This window comes from Palaemon carinicauda, chromosome 44 (genome assembly GCF_036898095.1).
Source record: "Palaemon carinicauda isolate YSFRI2023 chromosome 44, ASM3689809v2, whole genome shotgun sequence".
Lineage (NCBI taxonomy): Eukaryota > Metazoa > Arthropoda > Malacostraca > Decapoda > Palaemonidae > Palaemon > Palaemon carinicauda.
The window spans coordinates 5,007,434-5,031,876 of record NC_090768.1 but is presented as its reverse complement, the minus strand read 5'-3'; the positions used below and the strand labels follow the sequence as shown (position 1 = coordinate 5,031,876).

General features: G+C 36.4%; 2 protein-coding genes across 2 annotated transcripts in view; both read right to left on the bottom strand.

Moving 5' to 3' along the window:
- Window positions 1-981: 981 nt before the first annotated feature.
- Window positions 982-6,574, bottom strand: LOC137634270 (uncharacterized). The gene is made up of 4 exons (XM_068366562.1): window positions 6,444-6,574; window positions 4,753-4,811; window positions 3,672-3,740; window positions 982-1,953 (listed from the first exon to the last, which is right to left on the bottom strand). The coding sequence occupies exons 1-4, from the start codon at window positions 6,517-6,519 to the stop codon at window positions 1,189-1,191; spliced, it is 969 nt and encodes a 322-aa protein (XP_068222663.1). The 5' UTR covers window positions 6,520-6,574; the 3' UTR covers window positions 982-1,188.
- A 6,118-nt stretch (window positions 6,575-12,692) lies between these two features.
- Window positions 12,693-24,443, bottom strand: part of LOC137634194 (uncharacterized) — a 17,754-nt gene continuing 6,003 nt past the window's right edge. The window contains exon 5 of the mRNA XM_068366465.1: window positions 12,693-13,605. Coding sequence (XP_068222566.1) covers window positions 12,847-13,605 — 759 coding nt within the window. The 3' untranslated portion in view covers window positions 12,693-12,846. The remainder of the gene's footprint in view (window positions 13,606-24,443) is intronic.

The following is a 24,443-nucleotide window of genomic DNA, read 5'->3' as shown; positions in this document are numbered from 1 at the left end:
CCTTTGGGTTTATAGCATCATGCTTTTCCAACTAGGGTTGTAGCTTACCTAGTAATAATAATAACAATAACAATAGGGGCATAATATTTCCTAGTTAACAGGTTTATGTCCGGATTTTGACTTGATAATGTAGAATGGATTGATGGTTTAATATCAATTTCGGACATTTTGAGTGTGCTTTATTAAATACTTACTTGACAAGTTTGCAAGTAGTTAGAAAAAAAAAACCCTTTGAAAACGTCCGTGCTTAGCGATCTGTTAGATGGGGTTCGATACCTGTTCAAGCTCGATCGTTTCCAGTAGTGTCTGCAGCCTCACTGTCCTTGTTTGGAGGAGTCTATAGGTCTACCTGATGAGTCATTAGCAGCCATTGCCTGGACCTCTCTGGTCCTAGCCTGATGGAGAGGGGCTTAGGCGCTGATCATATGTATATATGGTCAGCCTCTAATGCATTGTCATTGTCCCTTGGCTCTGCTATTCATGAGCGACCTTTAAACGATTGAAGTGTCTGTGAGGCATATGTGGACATTGCGGCAGCTTATTTTAGAATTCATGGGGAGGCAGTGCTGAGGGCGTTGTTTTAGTGCTTCCTCAGCTTTTATTATTACATTTTAAAATAAACCATAACACATGAACAAAAATATTGTACACATACCTAACTTGTTGATTCTATTAAGCAGAACGTATCAAAATTTATATAGATATTGAAAGCATCAAAATACCAGCATATTAGATATAAAATAAGCCCTGACTTATTTATAAAAGTAATAGTGCCTCCCCGCTGTAATTACCTCATTACCTTAGGAAAAAATCTTCCTTATCAAGATTTTTGTGTTGTATATTTTCGCTGCCTTGGGTCTCAACCCAAATAGCATTTGGCTTGACTAAAAATTGTACCTTTTATTTTATTATTGGAATGGTATTATTAGATCAATAAGGAATATGAAACACTAACTGTTTTTCATATGTTTATTTTCTTATATTTGATTTATCAGAGCATTGGTTAGGATCAGAGAAAAGATCTCTTGTTAAGGACTTGTTCCTTGGAGTGACTAGGTGATGTGTATGACTTATATAATATTAGAAAAGGATATTTTCAGTATACTCAAAGATCATCATAAACCCCAAAGTATATGAACGGCGTGATTCTGAGGTACATTTCTGTTATGCTTGCGCATATGTTTTCAATCATGGAAGGTAAATTTCTCCACCCAATCGTACCAAAGAAAAAATTCTGGCAAGGTTCCTCTCGCTGAATGGATCTGTCAGATCTCTGATAAATGACCCTTCGTGATGTGCTAGAAAGCCGCTCTCTCTGTCAGAATTTCGCAGGACTGCGTTAATGGTCATCTGGTAATTATGCATTCCCGGACGGTTGCTAACCTGCTGAATTACAGTGGAATTGGTACCACCTGTCGTTGAATATGTATCCAATTGCACGTTTTCAGTATACCTGGTGTCGTACCTTCCTTGTCCATGGAGTATGTTCTTAGAGGAGACGTCAGTTGTATTTAGGATAGCAAATGAGCTTACTATTGCTTTGGCTGTTTGGTCTGGAGAACAGTTTGCGTTTCCTTGTGATATTCCTGTGTAGTTCCCAAATGGAGTAAGATAACCGTTTGTAAGATTTTTTAGAAGGACTCCTAAGACTGTAGCTTGGAAAATTATGGATTTCTTTCCTTTAGTATAACGCACATAAGTGAAAGAGGTGTATCCCGTAGATGAAGCATATTTACCCTCCAGACCATTCTGGATTTGAATGTCGATTGAAGAATATGTTCCCGTTTCCACATCGGTTTTGAAAATGCCGTAAGTCATGCCTCTTTTGAAACGGAAAGAGCCATCCAGAGTAGAAGAGTTTCCGACAAATTTATCAAGTACAAGGTAACCATTGTCTTGTATGTACTGTGGGACTCTTCCGTTAAACACATCATTGGATATAACTGCCAGGTCCTGCGAAAGAGATTCTGGCATTATAAGTCTGAGATTTTTATTCATAAGGTTAAAGGTCAGCTCACTTACCGTTTCCTATCCTAAAGCATATGACATTGCTCCTGTTACCAAGGTGTCTAAAAGACATATAACTGGCTGCTGAATGTCACTATCTGCCCCAAAACAACACAACCATATGTTCTTCAGTTAGTAACTGTCTGCGGATTGACCATAGAACGGCCATAAGACGAAAACAAATTTTAATGTGTCACTTTTTAACCAATTTATATATTTGATACTGTTTTCTGTTAAGCATTTGGTAACATCCAATGACAGATTCTTAGTCTTCCAAACGTTGGTATACTGGTCTTTCTTGTTCGTTTAGCTTCACTAGAATGGGCCTGTTGCTATTTTGAGTTCACCAGCTGTTACGCAGAAGGTATTAAATAGGTTTATTGAATACCATTCATTATTCTGGTAAATGAAACAAGTCAATGAATTGCCTTGGGTATTTTCTGCCAAGAATTCTCTTCATTGATCTCCGAAACCAAATTAGGCTCTGTATGATACATAATTATGTTTTAATCATTGCTAATGCCAGTTCTACAGGATGATAAAAATTTCAGATTTTTTTTTTACTTATGGTTGATCATACCTTACTTTTTCTTAATATTTTCTTTTTTGCAATAGGTAAAAGAAAATTTTGAAGGTATATGAAATATAAGGCTCGATTAAAAAGAATGGATTCGGGCCTATATTTAAGAGGATGCAGTATTTGGTTACGAGTGTTGGGAAAAAAATCTGCTCAAGTTTAAAATCACGCATTGCGATAACGAAAATTTCTCTCAATTTCTTGTACTGTGGCTGGCATTTGAAAGCCCAGTTTCATGTACAGTGTCACAGATTACGTGAGTTGGTTAGTGGAATCTTCCACTTGAAAAAATGCTTTGGTTCATATGTGTATATATCTGTGCCTGTATGTATAAGTGTGGATGTTTTTTGGTGTATGATATAAAATGTCTTGAAGCTCGCCTTTTATTGATCGAACAAATATCTCATGATTTATATAATGTCATGTTCTATCCATTAGCCTGAAAAATCAAGAGCATATTTTCCTAGTCTCTCAGATGTTTAGAAAGATGTGAAATAAATAAATAGAGGTGGAAAACCAATATGACAAAATAAAGATTAATATGTTCATCAGACCAACGTTATTTCCGTTTAAATTTCCAGTGTCTTACGTAGAAATTATGAAATGAAAAAGGTACGTTGTGAGAAATGCCTAACATCAAATATATGATAATCTTTAAGGGGAGAGGAGCAAAAGAGCTTTATGTATATATATATATATATATATATATATATATATATATATATATATATATATATATATATATATATATATATATACACACACCCATATACACATATATACATAACTATATTTACATAATGTGTATATATATATATATATATATATATACCGGTGTATATATATATATATATATATATATATATATATATATATATATATATATGTGTGTGTGTGTGTGTGTGTGTGCATGTATATGTATATATATGTATATAGATATGTATATATATGCATATATACAGTATATATATATATATATATATATATATATATATATATATATATATATATATATATATATGCGCGTATTTATCTGCTGGTGGATTACAAAATATATATTATCCAAAGAAGGAGGAAAACACATTACCTCCAAGGTCGGCGGGTCTGGGCCCCGAAACAAGCAGGCTTCATTAGAAAAGGCTGCCGGGTCATCTCTCTGGAAAAAGAAATAGAATTTTTTTTAATGAAACTAGTACAGGAAACTAGATCTAGTACTAGAAACTAGTACGAAATACTAGAAACTAGTTATTATTTCGTAGTCGATTTTGCTATTCACTGCTATGAGGAAATTTCAGAAAGTGGATATTTATGTTCTGACAGGAAAATATTTTTGGACATTTTATCAGACTGATAATTTCTCTGTTTTTGATATTTTAACTTTTTTCAAGAAAATTAGATTTTATAAGATTTAGATTTCTATTTACCATAGACTTATATGAAAATATATTTTTTTCTTAGATATTCAATGTTTTATATTTTATTATTAGCTTTTATGTTAGAATTTATTTTTATACCATATCTTTTGTATATATTTACTTTTCATCCTATTAGCTTCACTATAAGTATTTTTACCTAGCAAATTTAATCGGGCCAGCTCTGTAAGAGTGGAGATGGACTCATTAGGCTGGTTAATCTCTTCGCTTTTAATAATGAAATAGAGTAATGCAGCTAATTGTATTTTCGGCGTCACTTTCGACACCACGTGCCTTCTTTATCCATTTTCTCCATATGCTTTGTAATTCATTAATGTTAAGTAAAATATATTTGTTATTTTATCCGTCTCATGGTCATCATTTACATCAGCGAAAAGCATTCTTGACTATTATATCTTCATCTTATTTAGATTTTTATACGTGGAAATATGGATGTACTTTTTCATGTTTTTTTTTTTTTTTTTTTTTTTTTTTTTGTCTGTAAAATCGATGGTATTGCATAAAAGAGAAGTTAAATCACCATCTCAAATAAATATTCATTATGAATTATGTTTGAAGGAGATAGATAAGAGAGAAAGGACGGGTTCATTCATTTAATTTTTTTTTTTTACCCGATACAAAAATGGGGGGGGGGTTAGACGAATTAGGGCTGTTAGCTAGTTAACCATTGTAAGGAATAGGAAAGTTAAGTATTAGTAGAGTATCAATTTTACTAGATGTCATTGCGTCACTTACCTCAAAGAATGTTTTTATTTTATCGAAGTTCATGCAGGAACTGGATGCAGCCCAAGGATCTGAAAGGAGTTACGAAACGAGTGATTCATTTGTTTCTTTGCAGACATCGTAGTCTATTTTTTTGTATCTGTGGAGTGTCAGTTCTTAGTCCTTCTGCTTCAGGAGCAACATGAGCAATAACTCTAATTTCCGTTCTTTAACAAGTCTTTTGGGGTCTGTTTATTTGACCTTTTTCATGGCACCGACCTTGATCAAATAAGAATTTTTGCCGGCATCCGTCGAGTCAAAGAATATTCTGAGATTCTTATATTGCTTGCCAAATTAGATTAAATCTATGTTAGGGAACTTATTTGGTTATTTGTAATTGATTATGAGTTGTATAATTTAGTATTGTTGGCTGTTGTTTGTTTGTAAGTATTCCGTTTTATTTTATTTTTTCTTTTGATTTTACGCTTAAATAAGCATTTTTGCCTTTTGGAGCTTGCATAACAACTTTATTACCTTTCGATTCTTTTTATAAAATATAACAATAATGAATTTAAAGCCAGTATTCAAATAGAGGCTTCCGTTTTGAATTGATAATTGGCTATGTTTATATGTGGATTTTCCCTACCGTTTCATTACAGGGCTGTCTAAAAAAAAAAAAAAACCATTAATTTGCTGCATACCATAACAGCAAATTCGTACTATATTAGTTTACTTATGAATATCAACAGTAATTGGTTTGGGAAGTATGCAATGTGTTGCTGCTAACATGTATTGATTTTCATCATACCTTAGATTAATGAAATGAATATCTACAGATTATAAAATACAGCATGATTGGTCATTTATATTAGGAATATTCACTTTTTGCACGATTCTTTATTTTAACAATTCTTTCGAAACTGAATTAAATTATAATTTTCAAATAAAGGGGACGAACTGGCATCTCCCATATGTCTTCATATTACTAATTTTGTTTTCTTTAATGAGTATCATTGTAAAAGAACTCCTGCAGCCCTTATTTTTTATATTAGCCTTCCTACTTCTTTATGATTATAAAAAAATGTAGGTAGTATGTTGGACAAGGCACTATCCACCCGTTGAGATGCTACTACTAGAGAGTTATTTGGGTCATTTGACTAACCAGATAGCACTATATTGAATCCCTCTCTAGTTACGGCTGATTTTTCCTTTGTTTACACATACACCGAATAGTCTGGCCTATTTTTTACACATTTTCCTCTTTCCTCTTACATCTGACAACAGTATGATAACCACTTAGTAGGAGTAGAAGAGACTTCAGCTATGGGAAGAAGCTCTTCTAGGAGGACACTACAAAATCAAACCATTGTTCTCTAGTCTTAGGTAGTGTCATAGCCTTTGCATCATGGTCTTCCACTGCTTGAACTCAGACACACTATTCTATATTCTTTGTCTGCATCTTTTCCCACTTTTAGGCACACTATTCTATCTGGTTCCTTATTTCTTTTCATCGTTGCGGTATTTTCCCTGTTAGAGCTCTTGGGCTTGTAACATCCTACTTTTCTAACTAGGGCTGTAACTTACCTAGTAACAATGATAATAATTACAATAATAATTAGATGATGCCTCAACTTCGCAGTATAGTCATTTTCGTTAATCGTCTATAGAATTTATGTCTAAACTTCAAAATAAATCTTTTTCTTTCAAGTTACCAACATTCTTACCTGGCCTGGTGCAGGCGTTCGTTTGCAGAATGCGGATTGTAGCTAAAACCAACAGACAGGGGCCAACGGTTCTCATCCTGGAGGCTCTATCGTAACTGAAGTGCGCGATCGTTGTGTTTGTGCCTGTTAGGGATTAGCTGCCTTTATAAAGGTTGTCCCATCTCATCCTCCATACCCAGAGAGAGAGAGAGAGAGAGAGAGAGAGAGAGGGAGAGAGAGAGAGAGAGGGAGAGAGAGAAAGAGAGAGAGAGGGTTGTTAGGTCCAAAGGGCTTATGCTCAATGGGTTCTCTAAACAAGCAGGTCGAGTGTGATATTACCTTCATGATAAGATACATCCGGCGCAAGTATGGAATAGTTATTGCACATTTATCTCATTATTATTGTTACTGTTGTATCTGATGACAATTATTATTTTAAAGCGGCTGAGTGGAAGGTGATTAACTTCCTTATTAGAATGAAGGTTACATTTTATCCTCTCTTTTCTTTTAGTTTGGAAAGCAACAGTAGCTTTCCTTTCCTTGGCTTCAGTTTATCAAAGGTTAACCAATTGAAGTGTTATCCTGTGCACCGTCAATTTGATTAACTTGCAAGTACTTCTTTTGTCAATGGAATTTGTCAGATGAGATGTTTCTGTTAGCTCGAAAGATTTGACAGTATTTCCTGACCATCAGCTGTTAAAGTAATAGCTTTACATAATTTAGAGCTTGAGTATGTGCTCTCTAGCTTTGCATTTATTTTCATTATTATGATTGGAGAAAACAATTAACTGTCACTGTTGCACTTTTGATATAATGCTGCAACGTCCGTGGCGTATTTAGATAGAAATGCACGCACGCAGATTCAACTCTTCCCGCCCCTCTCTTTTTTGTAATTGCAGCCCCTCTCATCAAGGTATGAATACTCCCTCTCCCCCTACCCGAGGGAAGGGGAGAGACAGAGTGCTTATACGTCTGGCAATGCCGCTGAGCTTAACAGACGTGATATATATATATATATATATATATATATATATATATATACATATATATATATATATATATATATATATATATATATATATAAATATGTTCAGACACTTGCTTTTTATTATATAGCGGAAATGGTTTAAATTGACTATCATGTGAAGCTTGGAGTTGTCACATGATTTCTTGTATCTCACTATTAAATTTGCTTGATTTCTTCTTCTTGTAATTATTTTATTCATGGATACTAATAACTGTTACTTCACGTCTGCCAATTTCCACGGGGCCTAGAAGATTTTGGAAGTATATTAGCTATCTTTGATCGTTGGTTTAATGTCCTCAGCTAATATCATTATAGCTAATCATGGTTGACTGAAGTTGCTGCTAAACACTAACCACCACAAGTTACATTGGTTAAGTCTCAGTGACATCGGCTAAAGATGTTTATCGACTGCTTCAAAACACTGGTTAATCATGACCTTATGCTAGCTTTCAAGCTAAATTGTATGCCTTCGCATTTGTTATAAGGTTAATCTTACTTGTATATACATACATACACACACACACACACACACACATATATATATATATATATATATATATATATATATATATATATATATATATATATTGTAGAGAAAGAAAGAAAAGATTAGTGTGTATGTTTGTGAGCGTATTTATGTATGTATGTATATATATATACATATATATATATATATATATATATATATATATATATATATATATATATGATTCTGTTCATAACACATCGATTGAAAAATTTTCATATGCGTAGTAAACCATTTATCAAATTCATACTCAAGAGACCTCTCAATATGTATTATAGTGGAGTGAAATTTTGAAAGCAATACACATCCAGCATATACACAAGAACTGCGTATCATATGACTGAGGAAGTCAAAGGCACACATCCTGTGCTTGTGAAGTGTAGCTTAGCAACGTAGCACTGTATTAGCATTGTGTTATTTGTATGGCATTTGGTGCATTTATTTGTATGTTTATTCCATTTTGTGCTTAGTTTTAAATAGGGCTTCATCTCCAGAAAGATATTTTGAAGTTTCACTAAGATTCTCTATTGTTCTTGTTTTGTATCTTGGGTTTTAGTAGCCTGTTAAGAATAACAACAGAAATATGATTGCCATTTATTTTGTTGATCAATATGATAGACTTACTAGTAAATCACCTATTCCAGGATACCAGTATTTTCATTGTAATAGGAGAAATGGTTGCACACACACAAACACACTATATATATATATATATATATATATATATATATATATATATATATATATATATGTGTGTGTGTGTGTGTATCTATATCTATATATATATATATATATATATATATATATATATATATTATATATATATATACATATATATATATATATATATATATATATATATATATATATATATATATATATGTGTGTGTGTGTGTGTGCTTGCAAATGTGGATATATAATAAATATGATATATATATTCGTCTATACTCCCTTAGTCTTTTCTGTAATAATGTATTCATGTGAGTGTAATCTTGATGTAGGAATGAATAACTGTTTCCTCGGGATGTATTATTATTATTATCATTATTATTATTATTATTATTATTATTATTATTATTATTAGTAGTAGTAGTAGTAGTAGTAGTAATTCTACCCAAGCTATAACCAATATTGGAAAAGCAGGATGTTACAGGTCAAAGGTCTCAAACAAGGAAAGCAGTCCTGTGCGGAAATAGAGAAATATGGAATAAACTTTATATGAGAATTAATAAGAAATATATAGAGTATTTTAAGGTCAGTAACAGCATTGAAATAGTTTGAACTAATGAAGTTCCACCAATTAAATCCCCAGACAAGGAAGATCATTCCACAATCTGGTTATTGCTAGAATAAAACTTCTAGAATATTGAATCTTCTGCTGGAGAAGGCAAAATTGTTAGAGTTAATAGCATTCAGAATACTATTTACTGGATGGTACAGTCTGGAAAGATCTAAATGCAAAGAATAGTCAGAATTATGAAAATTTTTATGCGACATTCTCAAAGAACTAAGTGAACGACGGTGCCAGAGATAGATATCCAGACCACGAATAACGAATTTAATAGACAGCAAGTTTTTGTCCAACAAATTGATATGGGAATCAGTAGCTGAAGACCAGACATAAGACTATACTCTAAACATGGGAGAGTAAAAAAAAAAAAAAAAAAAAAAAAAAAGAATAAAACATTTCATCGTGACAGATTGAACACTAAAAATATCAAAAACTCTTTTAATACGCCAATGTTTTGTACAGTTGAAAAAAAGATATTTCTCGGATGTAAATTTGCAATCAAGAATCACATTTAGTATTTTGAGTGAGTAATATATAATCAAAGAGTCATTGTCAAGGACGAGATCTAGATGTTGAGCCATTGTCCTTGACCGACTTTCAATCATATTTTGCTTGTTGGGGTTCAGCTTTGTGATCCGTAGTTTGCACCATGCACTAGTTTTAGCTTGATCTCTATTAAGGGATTAAACAACAACAGGTCTACAATCAGGAGATGATTTTGATGCAAAGAGAGTAGCATCATCTGCATATGCATCATACTTGTTTTCCAGGCCTCACAACATATTATGCAGTTATAGTGCGAAAAGTAATGAACGGAGAACAATACCCGGAGATACACCAGATAATTCATTCTTATAGTCACAATAGTGTCCATCAGCAACTGCTCTTTGCAATCTATTACTAAAAAAAATTCAATAATGATGATAAGAAAAGATCCCCCTAGTCTTATCTGTTTAAGTTAAAAATGAGGGCCTCATGATTAGTATGGTCAAAGGTAGCATTAAAATCAAGGCCAATCATAGGTCCTTTTTTACCACAATCAAGGGAATTCTGTAGAGCATAGGAACTTGTAGGAAGGGCATCACATGGTCAAGGCCCTTTCGAAAGCACAATTACTAAATAAGGAACAGTTTATTACCTTCAGCATACTTATTTAGACCTCTTAGAACAAAACTTTAGATAATATAGGAGCTATCGAAATTGACAGGTAAGAACTCTCTCTCTCTCTCTCTCTCTCTCTCTCTCTCTCTCTCTCTCTCTCTCTCTCTCTCTCTCTCTCTCTCTCTCTCTCTCTCTCTATATATATATATATATATATATATATATATGTATATATATATATATATGTATATAATATATATATATATATATATATATATATATATATATATATATATATATATATATATATATATATATATATATTTGTGTGTATCTAGATGTATATAGTGTAGTTATTAAAGAAAAATTAGGAATGTACAATTCCTTTTTGGATGTCGTAGTATGACCTTTGAATGCTAGCAGCTCCTGTGTATAAATCCTGCCTAAAAGTTTACATTTATCGAACGTTTGCTTGTGTTGGAATTTTCCAAGACAGCAAAACAAAACCAAATGGTATCACGTGTTCAGGAGAATTGCGTAAGCGGAAAAAGGACATCATGGCCTTTGTGATTCACTGGATCAAGTTGGTTGCCATATCCTGTGTAACTCTAGATTCTTTTTGCGTCGTTGTTGCTCGTTTCTCTATGTGGGATTCGATGCTTAACTCGTGCAATTCTACATATTTAACAAATGCGCAGAGGTTATATAATTAATGCGTAGATATTTTTCTTTGCATTTTTGTCTTACGTGCCGATAGCACGAAAATAAAAGGAATAAAGGGCATCATCTCTTTATAAATAGGCCACTTCCTAAATACAATTTCCTACAATCCTCATGTGCGACCAACGTCCATGTGAACCGAATTCCCAGAAATTTGTCACTGTTTTGCTTTGGTGTTTCGTTGAAAGAATCCAAGCAATGGATATAGTATTTGCTTATTTTTTTCATGAAGACTTTCATTTGTTTAAATTTTTCTCAAGTAATTGGTCTTATCGATTCTTAAAGTTTTGTTGTTGTTGTAACCAGTCCTGCTGAATAAGTCCCTTTCATTGTAGTATTGGCCTTAATAATCCTATTAACTTTATTTTGCCTCATCACTGTCTCTCTCGGTGGCTACATCTTGCACATAGACAACACCTGGAAACTGAATGCCTTCATAATAAGCATTTTGCAGTTTCTGTTGCAGCAGTAGTTATATTTTCAATTTAATATCCAGTATATTGCATTGATGTAATGATCATTTACATTTAAACTCTGATATAGCAGGTGATTTTTCATTATGCATGTTTATTTTTATCACCAAACAGAAGTCACACTGGGCATTAAACTCATCAACATATTTTTTTAAAATATATATTCAACTTGTTTTTTTTTATTACGGTGTACATTAATAATTACATTAATAGATCTGATCAATGTTAGTGTAGCAAAATCACATTTATTTCCGTGTTGGGTGATTCTTATTAAGTGGTAGATACAAAATATCCTCGATGACATTGAATTTTGCTTAGTAAAATTTGTATGGTCTTAGGAGTATCTCATAACATGAAATGAATAGCTTAATTCTTTCTTTTGGTGTCATACTTTATATTTCTATAGTATACCAATCTTTTATTGTAGTGGTAAATGCTCTTCAAAGTGGCAATGACTCCCTACGCATGAGCTAGTATTCATAGCCACGTGGTTACTCTGAAATGATCGACGCAGCTGTATTCCCTGTTAACTCATTCTCTTCCAATTAGAATCGCCAACCTACTTATTCCACAGAACTATGGCGAGACAATGTTTAAACGATTGAACGTTGGTATGAGTATGGACGACCAACATAGTTTTTACGTTGAGATTACTGAACGATGTACAATTTTTAATTAGATCTATATCAGGATAAATATTAACCCCTCAGCCCACCTATCTCCCTCTCTTTGGCAGATTATGCTTTCTATGTGCTCGAGGACTTAGTGTGGCTGGTTTACACATTTATTTTATTTGTCGCTTTCTGTACTCTTTATTCATAAGGAAATTCAAAATTGAAAAGGATTTGAAGATGTTTTTATTTGAGAAGAAGAAGTGTTTCATCCTTCATATTATTTTTTTATCATGGATTGGATATTGGTCCTAGCTTGTACATCGTTTTATATAGCCTTTCTTTTCAAATATAATATTGGCTCAAATTATTTCCTAGTTTGTTCAGTTCATATCTAGGTGAACCTTTTAGACCCAACCCCCCCCCCCCCCCCCCTCCTCCCCCCCCAAAAAAAAAAAATCAAAGCTAATATGCATATTTTTTTCAAGGGTTAAGTAAGACAATACTAATTACGGAAGTTTTATTACATAAAAAGTCACTACGAGTCTTCCTAATTAACTTTATACATGACTGATATCAAACTTAAATAATTATAAATTATAACCTGTATCTTTTATTCAATTATATCTAGAACTGGAGAACCAGTTGTTCTCATTGGTCATTTTTGCCTATGGTTTAAGGAAGGTAAAGTTCTGCCGCTAAACGAGAGACAGAAAAAATGTTTGGCAAGTTCTTATTATTTAAGGCTTTCGATGTGTCTCCCATAAAGCAACCAGCAACATATCCTTCTAAAGTGGCAGTCTTTTCGTGATTGATAAGGATTCCATTTACTCTTGACAATCTCGAGCAGTTTTCTGAGGACATGGTGCCATGAACATCCAAGGCTCCATTTGTGCCTCCCGTCATTGAAGCAATGTCTGCTGTCAGTGTGAAGTCTTCTTCTCCAGCTTTCCCACTGATATTTATTTCTGTTTTAGAGAAGTATTGTGAATTGTGAAGAATTCCAACAGTATTCACCTCTTGTGTAAGGGTCTTGTGAGATACTATAGCGTTGCCCTGTGAGAGGCCTGTGTAGTTTCCAAGCATAATATATTTACCTGTTGGTAATTTGACCAGAAGTGCTGCCAATGTCGATGTCTGAAAGATAACAGATGTATCTCCTTTGTTATAGTGCACATGTGTGAAATACGAAGTTCCTGTCTCGTATTCATGGGAGCTTGCCTTACCTTGCACAAAAGAGAATTCTAGTGTTGAATGGGTTGCCGTCTTACCGTCTACTTGAAATGTTCCGTAAAGAAGAGATTCTAGTCTTCCTGCATTTCCATTGGATATGGAAAAATTTCCTGTTGAATTGCCAAAGGTTTTGTATTTATTAACTTTCATGTATTGTGGGATTTTACCGACATCTATGGCATTGAACATGTTTGTTAAGTCCTGGAAAGGAAAATCAACCAAATTAGATTATTTTAGATCAGCATATTTGGTTCATATAACGGCGATACATATTTTCTCAGATAAAGCATGTGCATTTGGAAATAGATACTTGTAAACTTAAAACCTAGTTATACACACTATTAAATATAACGACCCTTGCTCTATGATGTTTTTTTTTTAATTTTCCTATGTAAAGGAAGTTCATTTAAGATATGATGCTTCTGATCAAGATTCCTAAACATTAACTTAATTATGTCATAATGTTAAGCCCTCTATATCATCAACTTAACAAAACCGTATTCGTCGTGATTATTATTATTATTATTATTATTATTATTATTATTATTATCATTTACTTGTATTCATATGTATATTTGTGTATACGTGTGTCTGTGTATGAGGAGATATGTAAAAGTTATTGAATAGTCATTTTAAGTAAAGTGAAGGATTATAGTATTTTGAAATGGTTTGGTCGAATAGGAAAAAGATGGGTAACGCTGAGTAGGGAAGAGGAATGGAGGACATTGAAAGGGTTGGGTAGATGTTTTGAAAGAGGTCTTGTGAAGGAAGCCTTGATATCTGGAAAATGCGGGATTATATATTGAAGACACGGGTTCTACTGTATGTGTAACGTCTAGAGTTAAGATTCGGTACGCTGCTGTTTAAATAGTGTGTGACGGGCCGAGAGAAGGTTGTGACTCAAAGACAGGATGAAAGCAACTGAGTGAGTTTATTATAGAACAGTCTCCTCTATATACAAAAGCTCCATGCAACAGGAAATTTCATGTTCAAAACCGACACCATTGCCGGTGAGAAAAACAGGCATGTTTATTCAGGTTCTTTTTAGTGCGAGGGAAGAGCGAAGACACAAGCATAATATATACCCAAAATGAACTATGTACGATCGTGTGACACACGGTTGGTACATGGCTCCCCCCCTAAAAATGACATACTATACATGTTAAATAGGGCGCCCTGATCTAGAGAGGCGAACTGTAGGCGTGTCATCTGGCAGATGATAAGCAGGTTTTAGACGATCAATGGAGACCCAGTCTTCTTTGCCACGAATGTTTAGTAGGAATGCATTCGGACTGCGGCGGATCACAAGAAAAGGGCCCGTGTAAGGGGGCGTCAGCAGTGGCTTGCTAGTGTCGTTGCGCAGGAAGACGTGCGTTGCAGAGTGCAAGTCTGTTGGTATGTGATGCTTCACTGGGGGCTTGTAAGTCTGGCGGCATGGAGTAAATTTTCCCACGACGTGACGTATGCGCTGGAGATCGGACAGCCAAGTGCACTGCCAGTAATTCGCGATCAAAGGTAGAATAACCCGATTCTGCCTTGGACAGTTTTCTGCCAAAGAAGGCCAATGGGCGGGACGAGCCGTTGACCACCTGCTCGAGTACTGCACCAATAGCGACGTCGCTGGCATTGGTGGAGAGAAGGAGAGGGGCATGTGGGATAGGAAAAGTGAGAGCCGCAGCGGTTGATAGGGCCTTCTTTGCATTGCAGAAGGCCACTTCTTGAAGGGGACCCCACTTCAGGTCCTTTGGCTTGCCCTTGAGGGAGGCGTAGAGGGGAGCAAGAGTGGCGGCAGTGGCTGGCAGAAAACGGTGATAATAGTTGATCATGCCCAAGAATTCCTGCAGAGCTTTGACGGTCAAGGGCGCGGGGAAGTCCTGAATGGCTGCTACCTTCTCAGGGAGGGGATGGACTCCTTCAGGAGTGATGCGGTGCCCTAAGAACGACACTTCATTGGCGCCAAAGGTACACTTATCATACCGGACTACAAGGACGTTTTGTTGCTGGCGGTCGAGCACGATGCGCAGGTGATGGAGGTGTTCCTCTTTTGAGGAGGAAAACACAAGTATGTCGTCCACATAACATACATAGAAGGGGAGGTCCCCTAAGATGCCATCCATGAGATGTTGAAACGTGGCCCCAGCATTACGAAGGCCAAAACAGGAGTAATTGAAGGTGTATGTACCAAACGGAGTGATGATGGCGGTCTTGGGGATGTCCTCTGGGATCATAGGCACCTGATAATACCCCTTCAGGAGGTCGAGCATAGAGAAAACCTTCGCTTTTTGCAGGTAGGAGTCACGTCGGCAATGTTTGGGAGGGGGTAGTGATCCGGTTCTGTTTGCATGTTCTGGCGCCTGTAATCCCCGCACGGACGGAGGGAGACGTCTTTCTTCAGAACGATGTGTAAGGGTGATGACCATGGGCTGCAGGCCTTTTGGCAAAGGCCCATTTCCTCCATTTCGGCGAACGTCTGTTTGGCGGCTGCCAATCGTTCCGGTGCCAGACATCTGAATTTTGCGAAGACTGGGGTTCCCGTCGTCTTCATATGGTGATAAATACCGTGCTTGGCAGGAGCCGTGGGCGTTTGGCGAAGTTCTGGACGGAAAACTTCCAGGTACGACATGAGGAGGTGGGCGTAGGCACCCGTGGGTGCGCTGATGTGGAGAGCGAGGTTGGAGGGGGCGGGTTGAAGAGGTGTCGACAAGTACGAGTCTGCGTTGACCAATCGTCGGTGGGTGACATAGACCAGAAGGTGGAAATGAGAGAGGAAATCTGCATCGAGGATTGGCAATGTGACGTCACCAACGAGAAACTTCCAATTAAATTTACCGTTTCCGAACGATAATGTGAGGTTCTCGTATCCGTAGGTGGGTATCGCAGATCCGTTGGCACCTATCAAGCGGACGTCGGCAGACGTAGACAGACTACGTCGTGTCCTGAAGAGTTCCCTTGGCAAAAGAGAACGACAAGCACCCGTGTCTACCAAATATCGCATGCCTGTTCCTGTATCATGTAAAAAGAAAAGATTAGAAACACGGGAGGCCACCGCCACGAGCGATGGCCTACTTACACGTTTTTTTGGCCACTGACAATCCTTGGCACATCTCTTCGCATTGCCCCATATCTGAAGTGGTAGTATCAAAACTGCGGCAGATGGGAGGTAGTAAGTGGCTGTAGAAATCATTGGTTGGGGCGCGAGCGAGTGGTGGGTGGTGGGTGGCTTTGTCGCCGCTTCGGCACGTCACGGGGTAGGTGTGTATGTCTTACAGCATTTATGTCAGCCACGGTTGACGTTGAATAGGCGTCCTCTTCGTCAGGGGTGGAGGCGTTGATGGAGGTCTTGAAGTGGCTGTCCATAAGGGTATCGGCTTTGGTCATCAAGTCCTTTATGGGTTAACTATCGACATCGTGTATGGCACCGCGTATAGGTCCGGGTAAACGGCACATCCAAAGGGCACGAAGTAGGTTCACCTCACGAGGAGAGCCGTTTGCGGAAGGTTGCAGGCGAGCGATACTGGTCATTTCCCTGAGGCCGAGCGAAGCCCTTTGGTCCCCTAACGGTTGTTGCGAGAGCTGAAAAAGCTTTGCTATACGGGCGGCTGGCGACGGCGAGTACTGCTGCAGAAGGTATGTTTTGAGGGCATCATACGTTATTGGGGTGTCTCCTTGTTCATAAAGCCAGTAGGATATTTCTGGGAAGGTGTCCTTGGGTATCGCCGCGAGAACATAATCTGCTTTGGTGGTTGAGCGAGTCACGCCCTTGATGCGAAACTTGACTTCTGCGCGCTGAAACCAAGCAAAAGCCTCTCCGCTGGCGAATGATGAAAGTTTCAATGGGGGAGCCGCAGCATTAACTTCCGTAGAGTCCGCCATAGTACCAACGACGGAGGGGTGAGGGGGGGTGGAAGGCGGGAGGAGCGAGTCGAGTTCCGGGGTCACCAATGTGACGGGCCGAGAGAGGGTTGTGACTCAAAGACAGGGTGAAAGCTACTGAGTGAGTTTATTATAGAACACTCTCCTTTATATACAAAAGTTCAATGCAACAGGAAATTTCATGTTAAAAACCGACACCGTTACCGGTGAGAAAAACAGGCATGTTTATTCAGGTTCTTTTTAGTGCGAGGGAATAGCGAAGATACAAGCATAATATATACACAAAATGAACTATGTACGATAGTGTGACACACGGTTGGTACAAGTGTACTAGATAAGAGATTGAGAAAGATTTCTAAGATTGGGAAACAACAGTGTGGATTCATGAGGGGGAGAGGGACTCTGGATGCTATCTTTATAGTACGCAGCTAGATGAAAAGAGGCTAGAGGGAAACCATAGGCTCTTCTGTGCTTTTACAGATCTAGAGAAATCTTATGAGAGAATATCAAGAGAAGTGAAATTTTGGTGCTTGGGGAAGAGGAAAGTCCTGGGGAAGTTGGTTAGAATTGTAGAGATGATGTACAAAAAACAAGGACAAAAGTAAGTACATCTGTTGGAGGAACAGAAACCTTTGAAGTTCTTTTTGGATTACACTAGTGATAAGCATCAAGTCCGTTTTTATTTGTGGTGGTCTTGGATGTGTTAAGTGGAGAGATCAGAAATGAAGAGTTATGGGAGTTGCTATATGAAGATGATTTGATGATTACCGCTGAAAATAAGGAAGACTTACAGAGAAGGATTGTAAAGTGGCAAGAAACTTTGGAGAGGGGTGGATAACCTGAAGGTATGGTGAGCAGTAAGGAAGGTAAGGACAGGATAGCCATACATAAAAGTAGGTGCTCGGTTCTAAAACCAATGGAACATACATACTTGGGATCTACTATAAGTCAGGAGGGAGGATGTGAGGCTGAAGTTGATAATTGGATAAAAGCAGCCAGAGGGAAGTGGAGGGAGGTGGCAGGGATAGTATCTGATAAAGAAATGCCAATCAAGCTAAAAGACAAGATCTATAGCATAGTAATAAGATCAGAAACGTGGGATTTTAGACAAATAGAGGAAGCAAAGCTTGAGAGAACAGAAATGAAAATGCTGAGGTGGATTATGGGAATACCGCTGCATGAAAGATTGGAAAATGATGAAATAAGAAGGGCAGGCATAGTAAAGATTACAGAGGTTTAAAGGTTATAATGAATGGCAAACTCAAGGGATAGTGACCTTGCCCTAGCAAACAGTGCAATGCCCTAGAGACTGGCCACATAAACATATGATCAGCACCCAAGCCCCTCTCCGCCCACGCTAGGACAAGGGAGGGCCAATCAATGGCTGCTAATAATTCAGCAAAGTAGACATATAAGCTCCCCCAAGCACCCCATTCTTAGCTCAAAAAGATGGTGAGGTTGTAGACACTAAAGAAACTAGCAAGGTTGAGCGGGACTCGAACCCCTGTTTGGCGATCACCAGGCAGGACTGTTTCCAGAGTGCCACAACTGAGATGGTTTGGGTATGTGTTGAGGATGGATGGTGAGGAGGGAGTGAGGAGGACTTGAGAGGAATCTATTACAGGAGCGAAGATTGAGAGAGAGGCAGAGAATTAGATGGTGAGATAACGTGAAGAATGATATGGAGAGAAGAGGCTTGGTGGAAGATGTGATAGAAGGCATTAAAAAGGGCGCATCAGGCAGCCGACCCTTAATGGAGGGATAACGGGGCGGGGGAAGATTTGATTAAATCCAGGACTCACTTGATCCAGTTGAGAATTCTTTTTAAAGTATTTCTCATATGTTTGTAAACTTGTGTTATTCCTGGATTGCCGACGGAATCTTAGTTAACAATTCCGAAAAATAGACAGGATTTACATTTTATAAATAGCCACGACTGTTGCAATTCATTTCCAATATGTTTCTGTGATATTTGTCTGCCCATGTATAAAAGAGAGTTAAATACATAAATTGGAAATGATACATTATTGATTGGGATATTTTCAACTTTTCATATTCCTACAAAGCTGGTCTTCATGAAAATAGAATATTTTATCCATGTATTTTTATTTTTGTTTATAAGAGATGTATAGCCAGCTCGTAAGGTGAGGTCCACTCACGTAGGATTAAGTAATGTATGTATATTACAAAAGACTCTCGTCATTCATTTAATTTTATTTTCATTCAGTTTCGTTTATGTAAGTTTACGTTGTTTTAAAGAATTAACTTTATATTTCACATAGTTTTGTTACTAAGTCTTATGTAACTTGCAGGTATGCTGTATGACACACACGAGGTATGAGCACGTGGGATTACGTCATTTTTATGTTCCCACTTAGTTAGAAAAGACAGGAAAATTCTAAACTAAGTTTATTCTTTTTTCTTTAATATTACGAGAGGAAGGTGGGCGGTGTTAGCCGAGAGAGAGTTGCCTCGCAAGCTATGTTAGTACCCCTTCTTCAAATTACTACATTGGCAACCTTGACACTGCTAGACCTTGTCCCCACGCTTCCAGTAGGCTGAACTAGAAGGTTTTGGAGCCAAGTCAATATATATAGTACCTGGCAATGCATGAGCAGCAGAAGAGACCCAGCTTATCCCTTTGAAAGAGCCAACGTCGCCTGTCCTCTATCCTCTCAATTGTGCATGGTGTGTCCTCTCAAATGTGAAAAGTGATTTCTATCCAAAATATAGTGTGTATATTGTTGTTCAAACGTTGTGGATATTATTGGATGTTAATGCAGTTGAAGTGTGTTAATGTAAGTGATTTTATATTTTAAAGTTTTTGTAACTGGCCCGGTGAGATTTAGGTTAAACAGTCAAGTGTATTTATTTTGCTCAACCATTCGGTAATCTTATGTAAGCAAAAGGACGCAAGAGTATCAGTTAAGTATATGTAAGTGTAAATTTGATTTATTTCCTATAGTGTTAAAGTGTCAACTTTTTCATTAATTGTCAAAATGAAATATTTTTAATAAATTAATTTCTAGTGAAACAAGTGATTGTATATTTGTTTTTATAAAGTGTCTTTCTTTTTTATTTAGTCTCAGGTCTAGTTCTGATTTAATATTTTGAGTGATTTATTTTCGGTTTTAATTCTTTTGAATTGTTGCAACTTTTTAAATAATATATTTACTTTTGTAATGTGTGTATTATTTCGATACCAATATTTTTTTCCCAGTACTTTGCTCGTGTCCCTTGTCTAAGAACCAAAGTAAGAGGCTGGATTTAGAATAGTTTACGTAAAATAATCGCCCAGTTTTTGTTTTGACTTACATAAAGAGACCTTTGGATTTTCAGTGCTCATATGTATTATGCGTAACTTTCTCAGAGCTGGGTGGTATTTCTAGTAAGTATCGCACTTATTTAAAATAAAACAGGTGAGTTTTAGAGCTCGGGAATTTACGTATTACGTTTCCCGTAATAATATATAAATTATATATATATATGTGTATATATATATATATATATATATATATATATATGTATATATATATATATATATATATATATGTGTGTGTATACATATATATATATATATATATATATATATATATACTGTATGTATATATATATATATATATATATATATATATATATACAAAATGTGTATGTGATACACATATATATATATATATATATACATATATATGTATATATATATGTATATATAAAATGTTATAAGGATTAATTAATACAAAATACATTGCCAAGTGTTTATTTTGTTTTTTACTGTTTTATGTTCTCTCTGAAGTTTGAAATTAATTATTATACTGTGAATCATATTGCATATTGAATTAGATAACCTTATCTAAGTTACGTTAATTGTGCCATTACCAGTTGTTGATGTCGAATAATGTTTTAATCTAGGTAAATATCTACCCCAAGACGAGGAAGAGAGAAGATGAGAGGGAAATGGACATTACCCTGGAAATTGAAATTATTTGCCATAATCCAATTCCCTATTTCATTGTATGATTCTAGAGTTGCAGTTTTGTTTTTATTCATAAATGTTCCATTTTCGGATACTGTAAAGGTACAGCTGTCAGTAGGCATTATGGCGTAAACGTTTGGGGTTCCATTTGGAAACAATGTGTGCAACGTAAGAGAAATATGTTTCATCTGCTCTTCCATTTACAGTGATTTCAGTCATTATGATATGGACTGTGATGCATTCCAAGCCATTTAAGCTCTACACGTAGCGTGTCTTCAAATAACATGTTACCCTGTGACAATCCTGTGTAGTTTCCACCAGCAACGTATTTGCCGTTTGGTGATTTAAACAAAATTGCTCTTGGGACTGATGCCTGGAAATTGACAAAAGTATATCCCTTGGTATATAAGACTTGGATGAAAAAGGAAGTTCCACCTTCATATAGATATGAACCTGCTTTGGCCTCCACAGAAAGGAAGTCTAACAAGGAGTAGGCTGTTGTTTCTCCGTCATTATGGAACTTGCCCTACTTGCGTGTTATTATCATCTCCAATGTTTCCAGATCAATAGGAGAAACTTCTATTGGAACTGAGAACCTGTGTGTAGTTATGTTCTTTACTATACTGAGGGACATTGCCATTCGCTATGTCATTGAACATAACTGTAAGTCCTGGAAAGGAAGGTCCATGATTATTCCACGGTTCTTTCCTGATCTAGATTACAGTGTATTACAATGGAGTTACGGATCAAACTTATAAGTGCTTGTGTAACCAAGGGCATTACTTTTTATGATCGGTGTCTATTTTCATCAAACTTGACAGATATCAGATGGATGTGGTTAGTGCAGAGAAACATACACACGTAATATTGTGTTGAAAGTTTAGCTAAGAAGCTGACCAGGATGAATATATTTTCAAAGAGTATGGTTTATCAGGTATAGACTGCTCAGTCTTAATTACTATAATTTTAACTGGCGAACCAACTTTACTTATAACACCAAGAGAGTCTTTATATATTAAATTCAAGTAGTTACCAGACTTTTGAGTTGTTTTATCTATGATTTTATCACAGCCTGATTCAGAGGCAATTTCCAAAGCTCATAAGCCATGGCTATCAGTAGAAGGAGCAGAATTTAACCACTCCCTATATTGAGCATTGAAATCAGCAAAAAGCATGAAAGAGACCTTCATATCATCTTTTTTAATCTTAGCCAAAGTGGTAAGAAGATGATCTAATATAGTACCACCCAAGATGTTAAACGTCTGCAGTCTTGTATTGGCGAAAAGAATACTCCAAAAAATCATTCATATGGTATCTTTGATATTACCTTAGTTTTTTTAGCAGTAAGAAAATATTTAAGGCTTATCAAGGAAGTTCCTGTATTTAAACCATCTTGGAACTTTCAGAGGGCCATACTTGACAGTGTGTGAATTGAATCAATGGCAGAGAACCAAAGGCTGGAGTAAGAGAAGAATGACAGTGATAAGTAAATCCATAGAAAATATTTATGAGTAGCTAAGAAATTATATGGCTGGAAATCTGCTCTTACTATGAAGTATATTGAAGTCTGATAGGTAATGAGCATTAACATGTTAGTAAGGAAGCAGGTGGCCCAATGTAAAAAACAAGCAATTTACAGACAGAAACAAATAAAGTACAAAACAATTAACAATAGAAAGATTGAGCAGTAATTGAAAGACGATGTTATCCAATACCTCATAGATTCAAAAGGTGTTATGTTACCCTAGCTGTCAAGCCTACCTTTAGTGTTGAAATATGGTTAGGACTAATGCTGTAATCATTGGCAGAGATAATGTCTGTAGAGAGAGTGTAAATTGAATACAATTAGGCTTTAATTCATGTTGATATTTATTCAAAATCTGAACCCATAGATCACTTTGTTGGTAATGTCTTAAGTAACTTGTAAGGGGAAACTATGGGCTTCTGCCAGCATTTCAAAAACTCTTGAGTCATCAAGTCATTGCCAACATTTTAATCATATAAGGAGGATTTTTTTTTTTTCAACATTGATTGATGTATGACTGGAGTCATCATTTTAATGAGAAAAAAGAATGTATCAAAAACCTACATTAGTTGATAAGGTGAACTTGTGCATGGTTCTAGAAGTTTTTTTTAGACAATTTATTGGCACACAAAGTTCGTCACCAAACAAGTCTTCTGGTGTAATTTATCAAATGTCAGTGTACATAAGAATGCCACACTCAATCACAATAAAGTGGGACAAACAAGGACCCGCATAACGTCTTGAAGACTGCTTTAATGTGTTTTATGTGAATAATGCCAACCTCATTGTCAATCCTAAGAACTTCTATAACACTGAAAATCCTCATTTTCTGAAGTAGAATAGCATACCGTTTTGACTATCCGAAATATTTGATAAACAAGGATAGCTGAAATGGTTTTTTATCAATGTCTCATTCCATAACAGAAGCAACAATTGAGGACATTGAAGGCCCCTTTCTCCATGGTTATGTTCCATGCCATTTTGAGAGGTTTTACTTTGCAGACTTGAGTATTGATCTCTAAATGTTGAGTTACCAATTACATTCATTTAGCAATAATCATCATATCTTATGTCAATGTTGAACCCACATGAGGGCGTTGTCGTTTGCTTATCTGAGGTCTTGATCCGAGCAATGAGGGCCCAGTGGACACCCTCATAGGACGTGTTCCATTGTTTGTAGTGTTGTCCCAAATGGAGATTCACAATTGGTGGCTAATCCCCATTTGTGGCAGTTATCTCTAGTTTTGCTCACTTTCATCGCTGCTCTTTTTAGTGTTACCCAGTCCCCCGTGCTGAGGGTTGTTACCCTGGGGCAAGCTTCCATTTTGGCTGGGTAGTGCCTCATTGGATGGCCATTGGTTGCTTTCCCACCACTTCTTTAGCCTGTGAGCAGCTGCCTGGATTGGCTCTAGTCCATCCACTGTTGCAAAGCTTTTGTGGGATTTCAGTCTTTACCTTGCTTTCTGGTGATTGTGTAGTGGATGCGTAGGGTCATTAATATGTTTATTCTTTTCTCTTATTGTTAGCATTTCTTGCTGTATATAAGGTGGGTGGATACGGGCTGCTCTGTATAGTGATGGTAGAGGTCTTGATTTTAGGGTACCAGCAATAATCCAACATAACTTGATTAGCTCTGGGTCTACCTTATGTGTATGGCATGATCTCGCC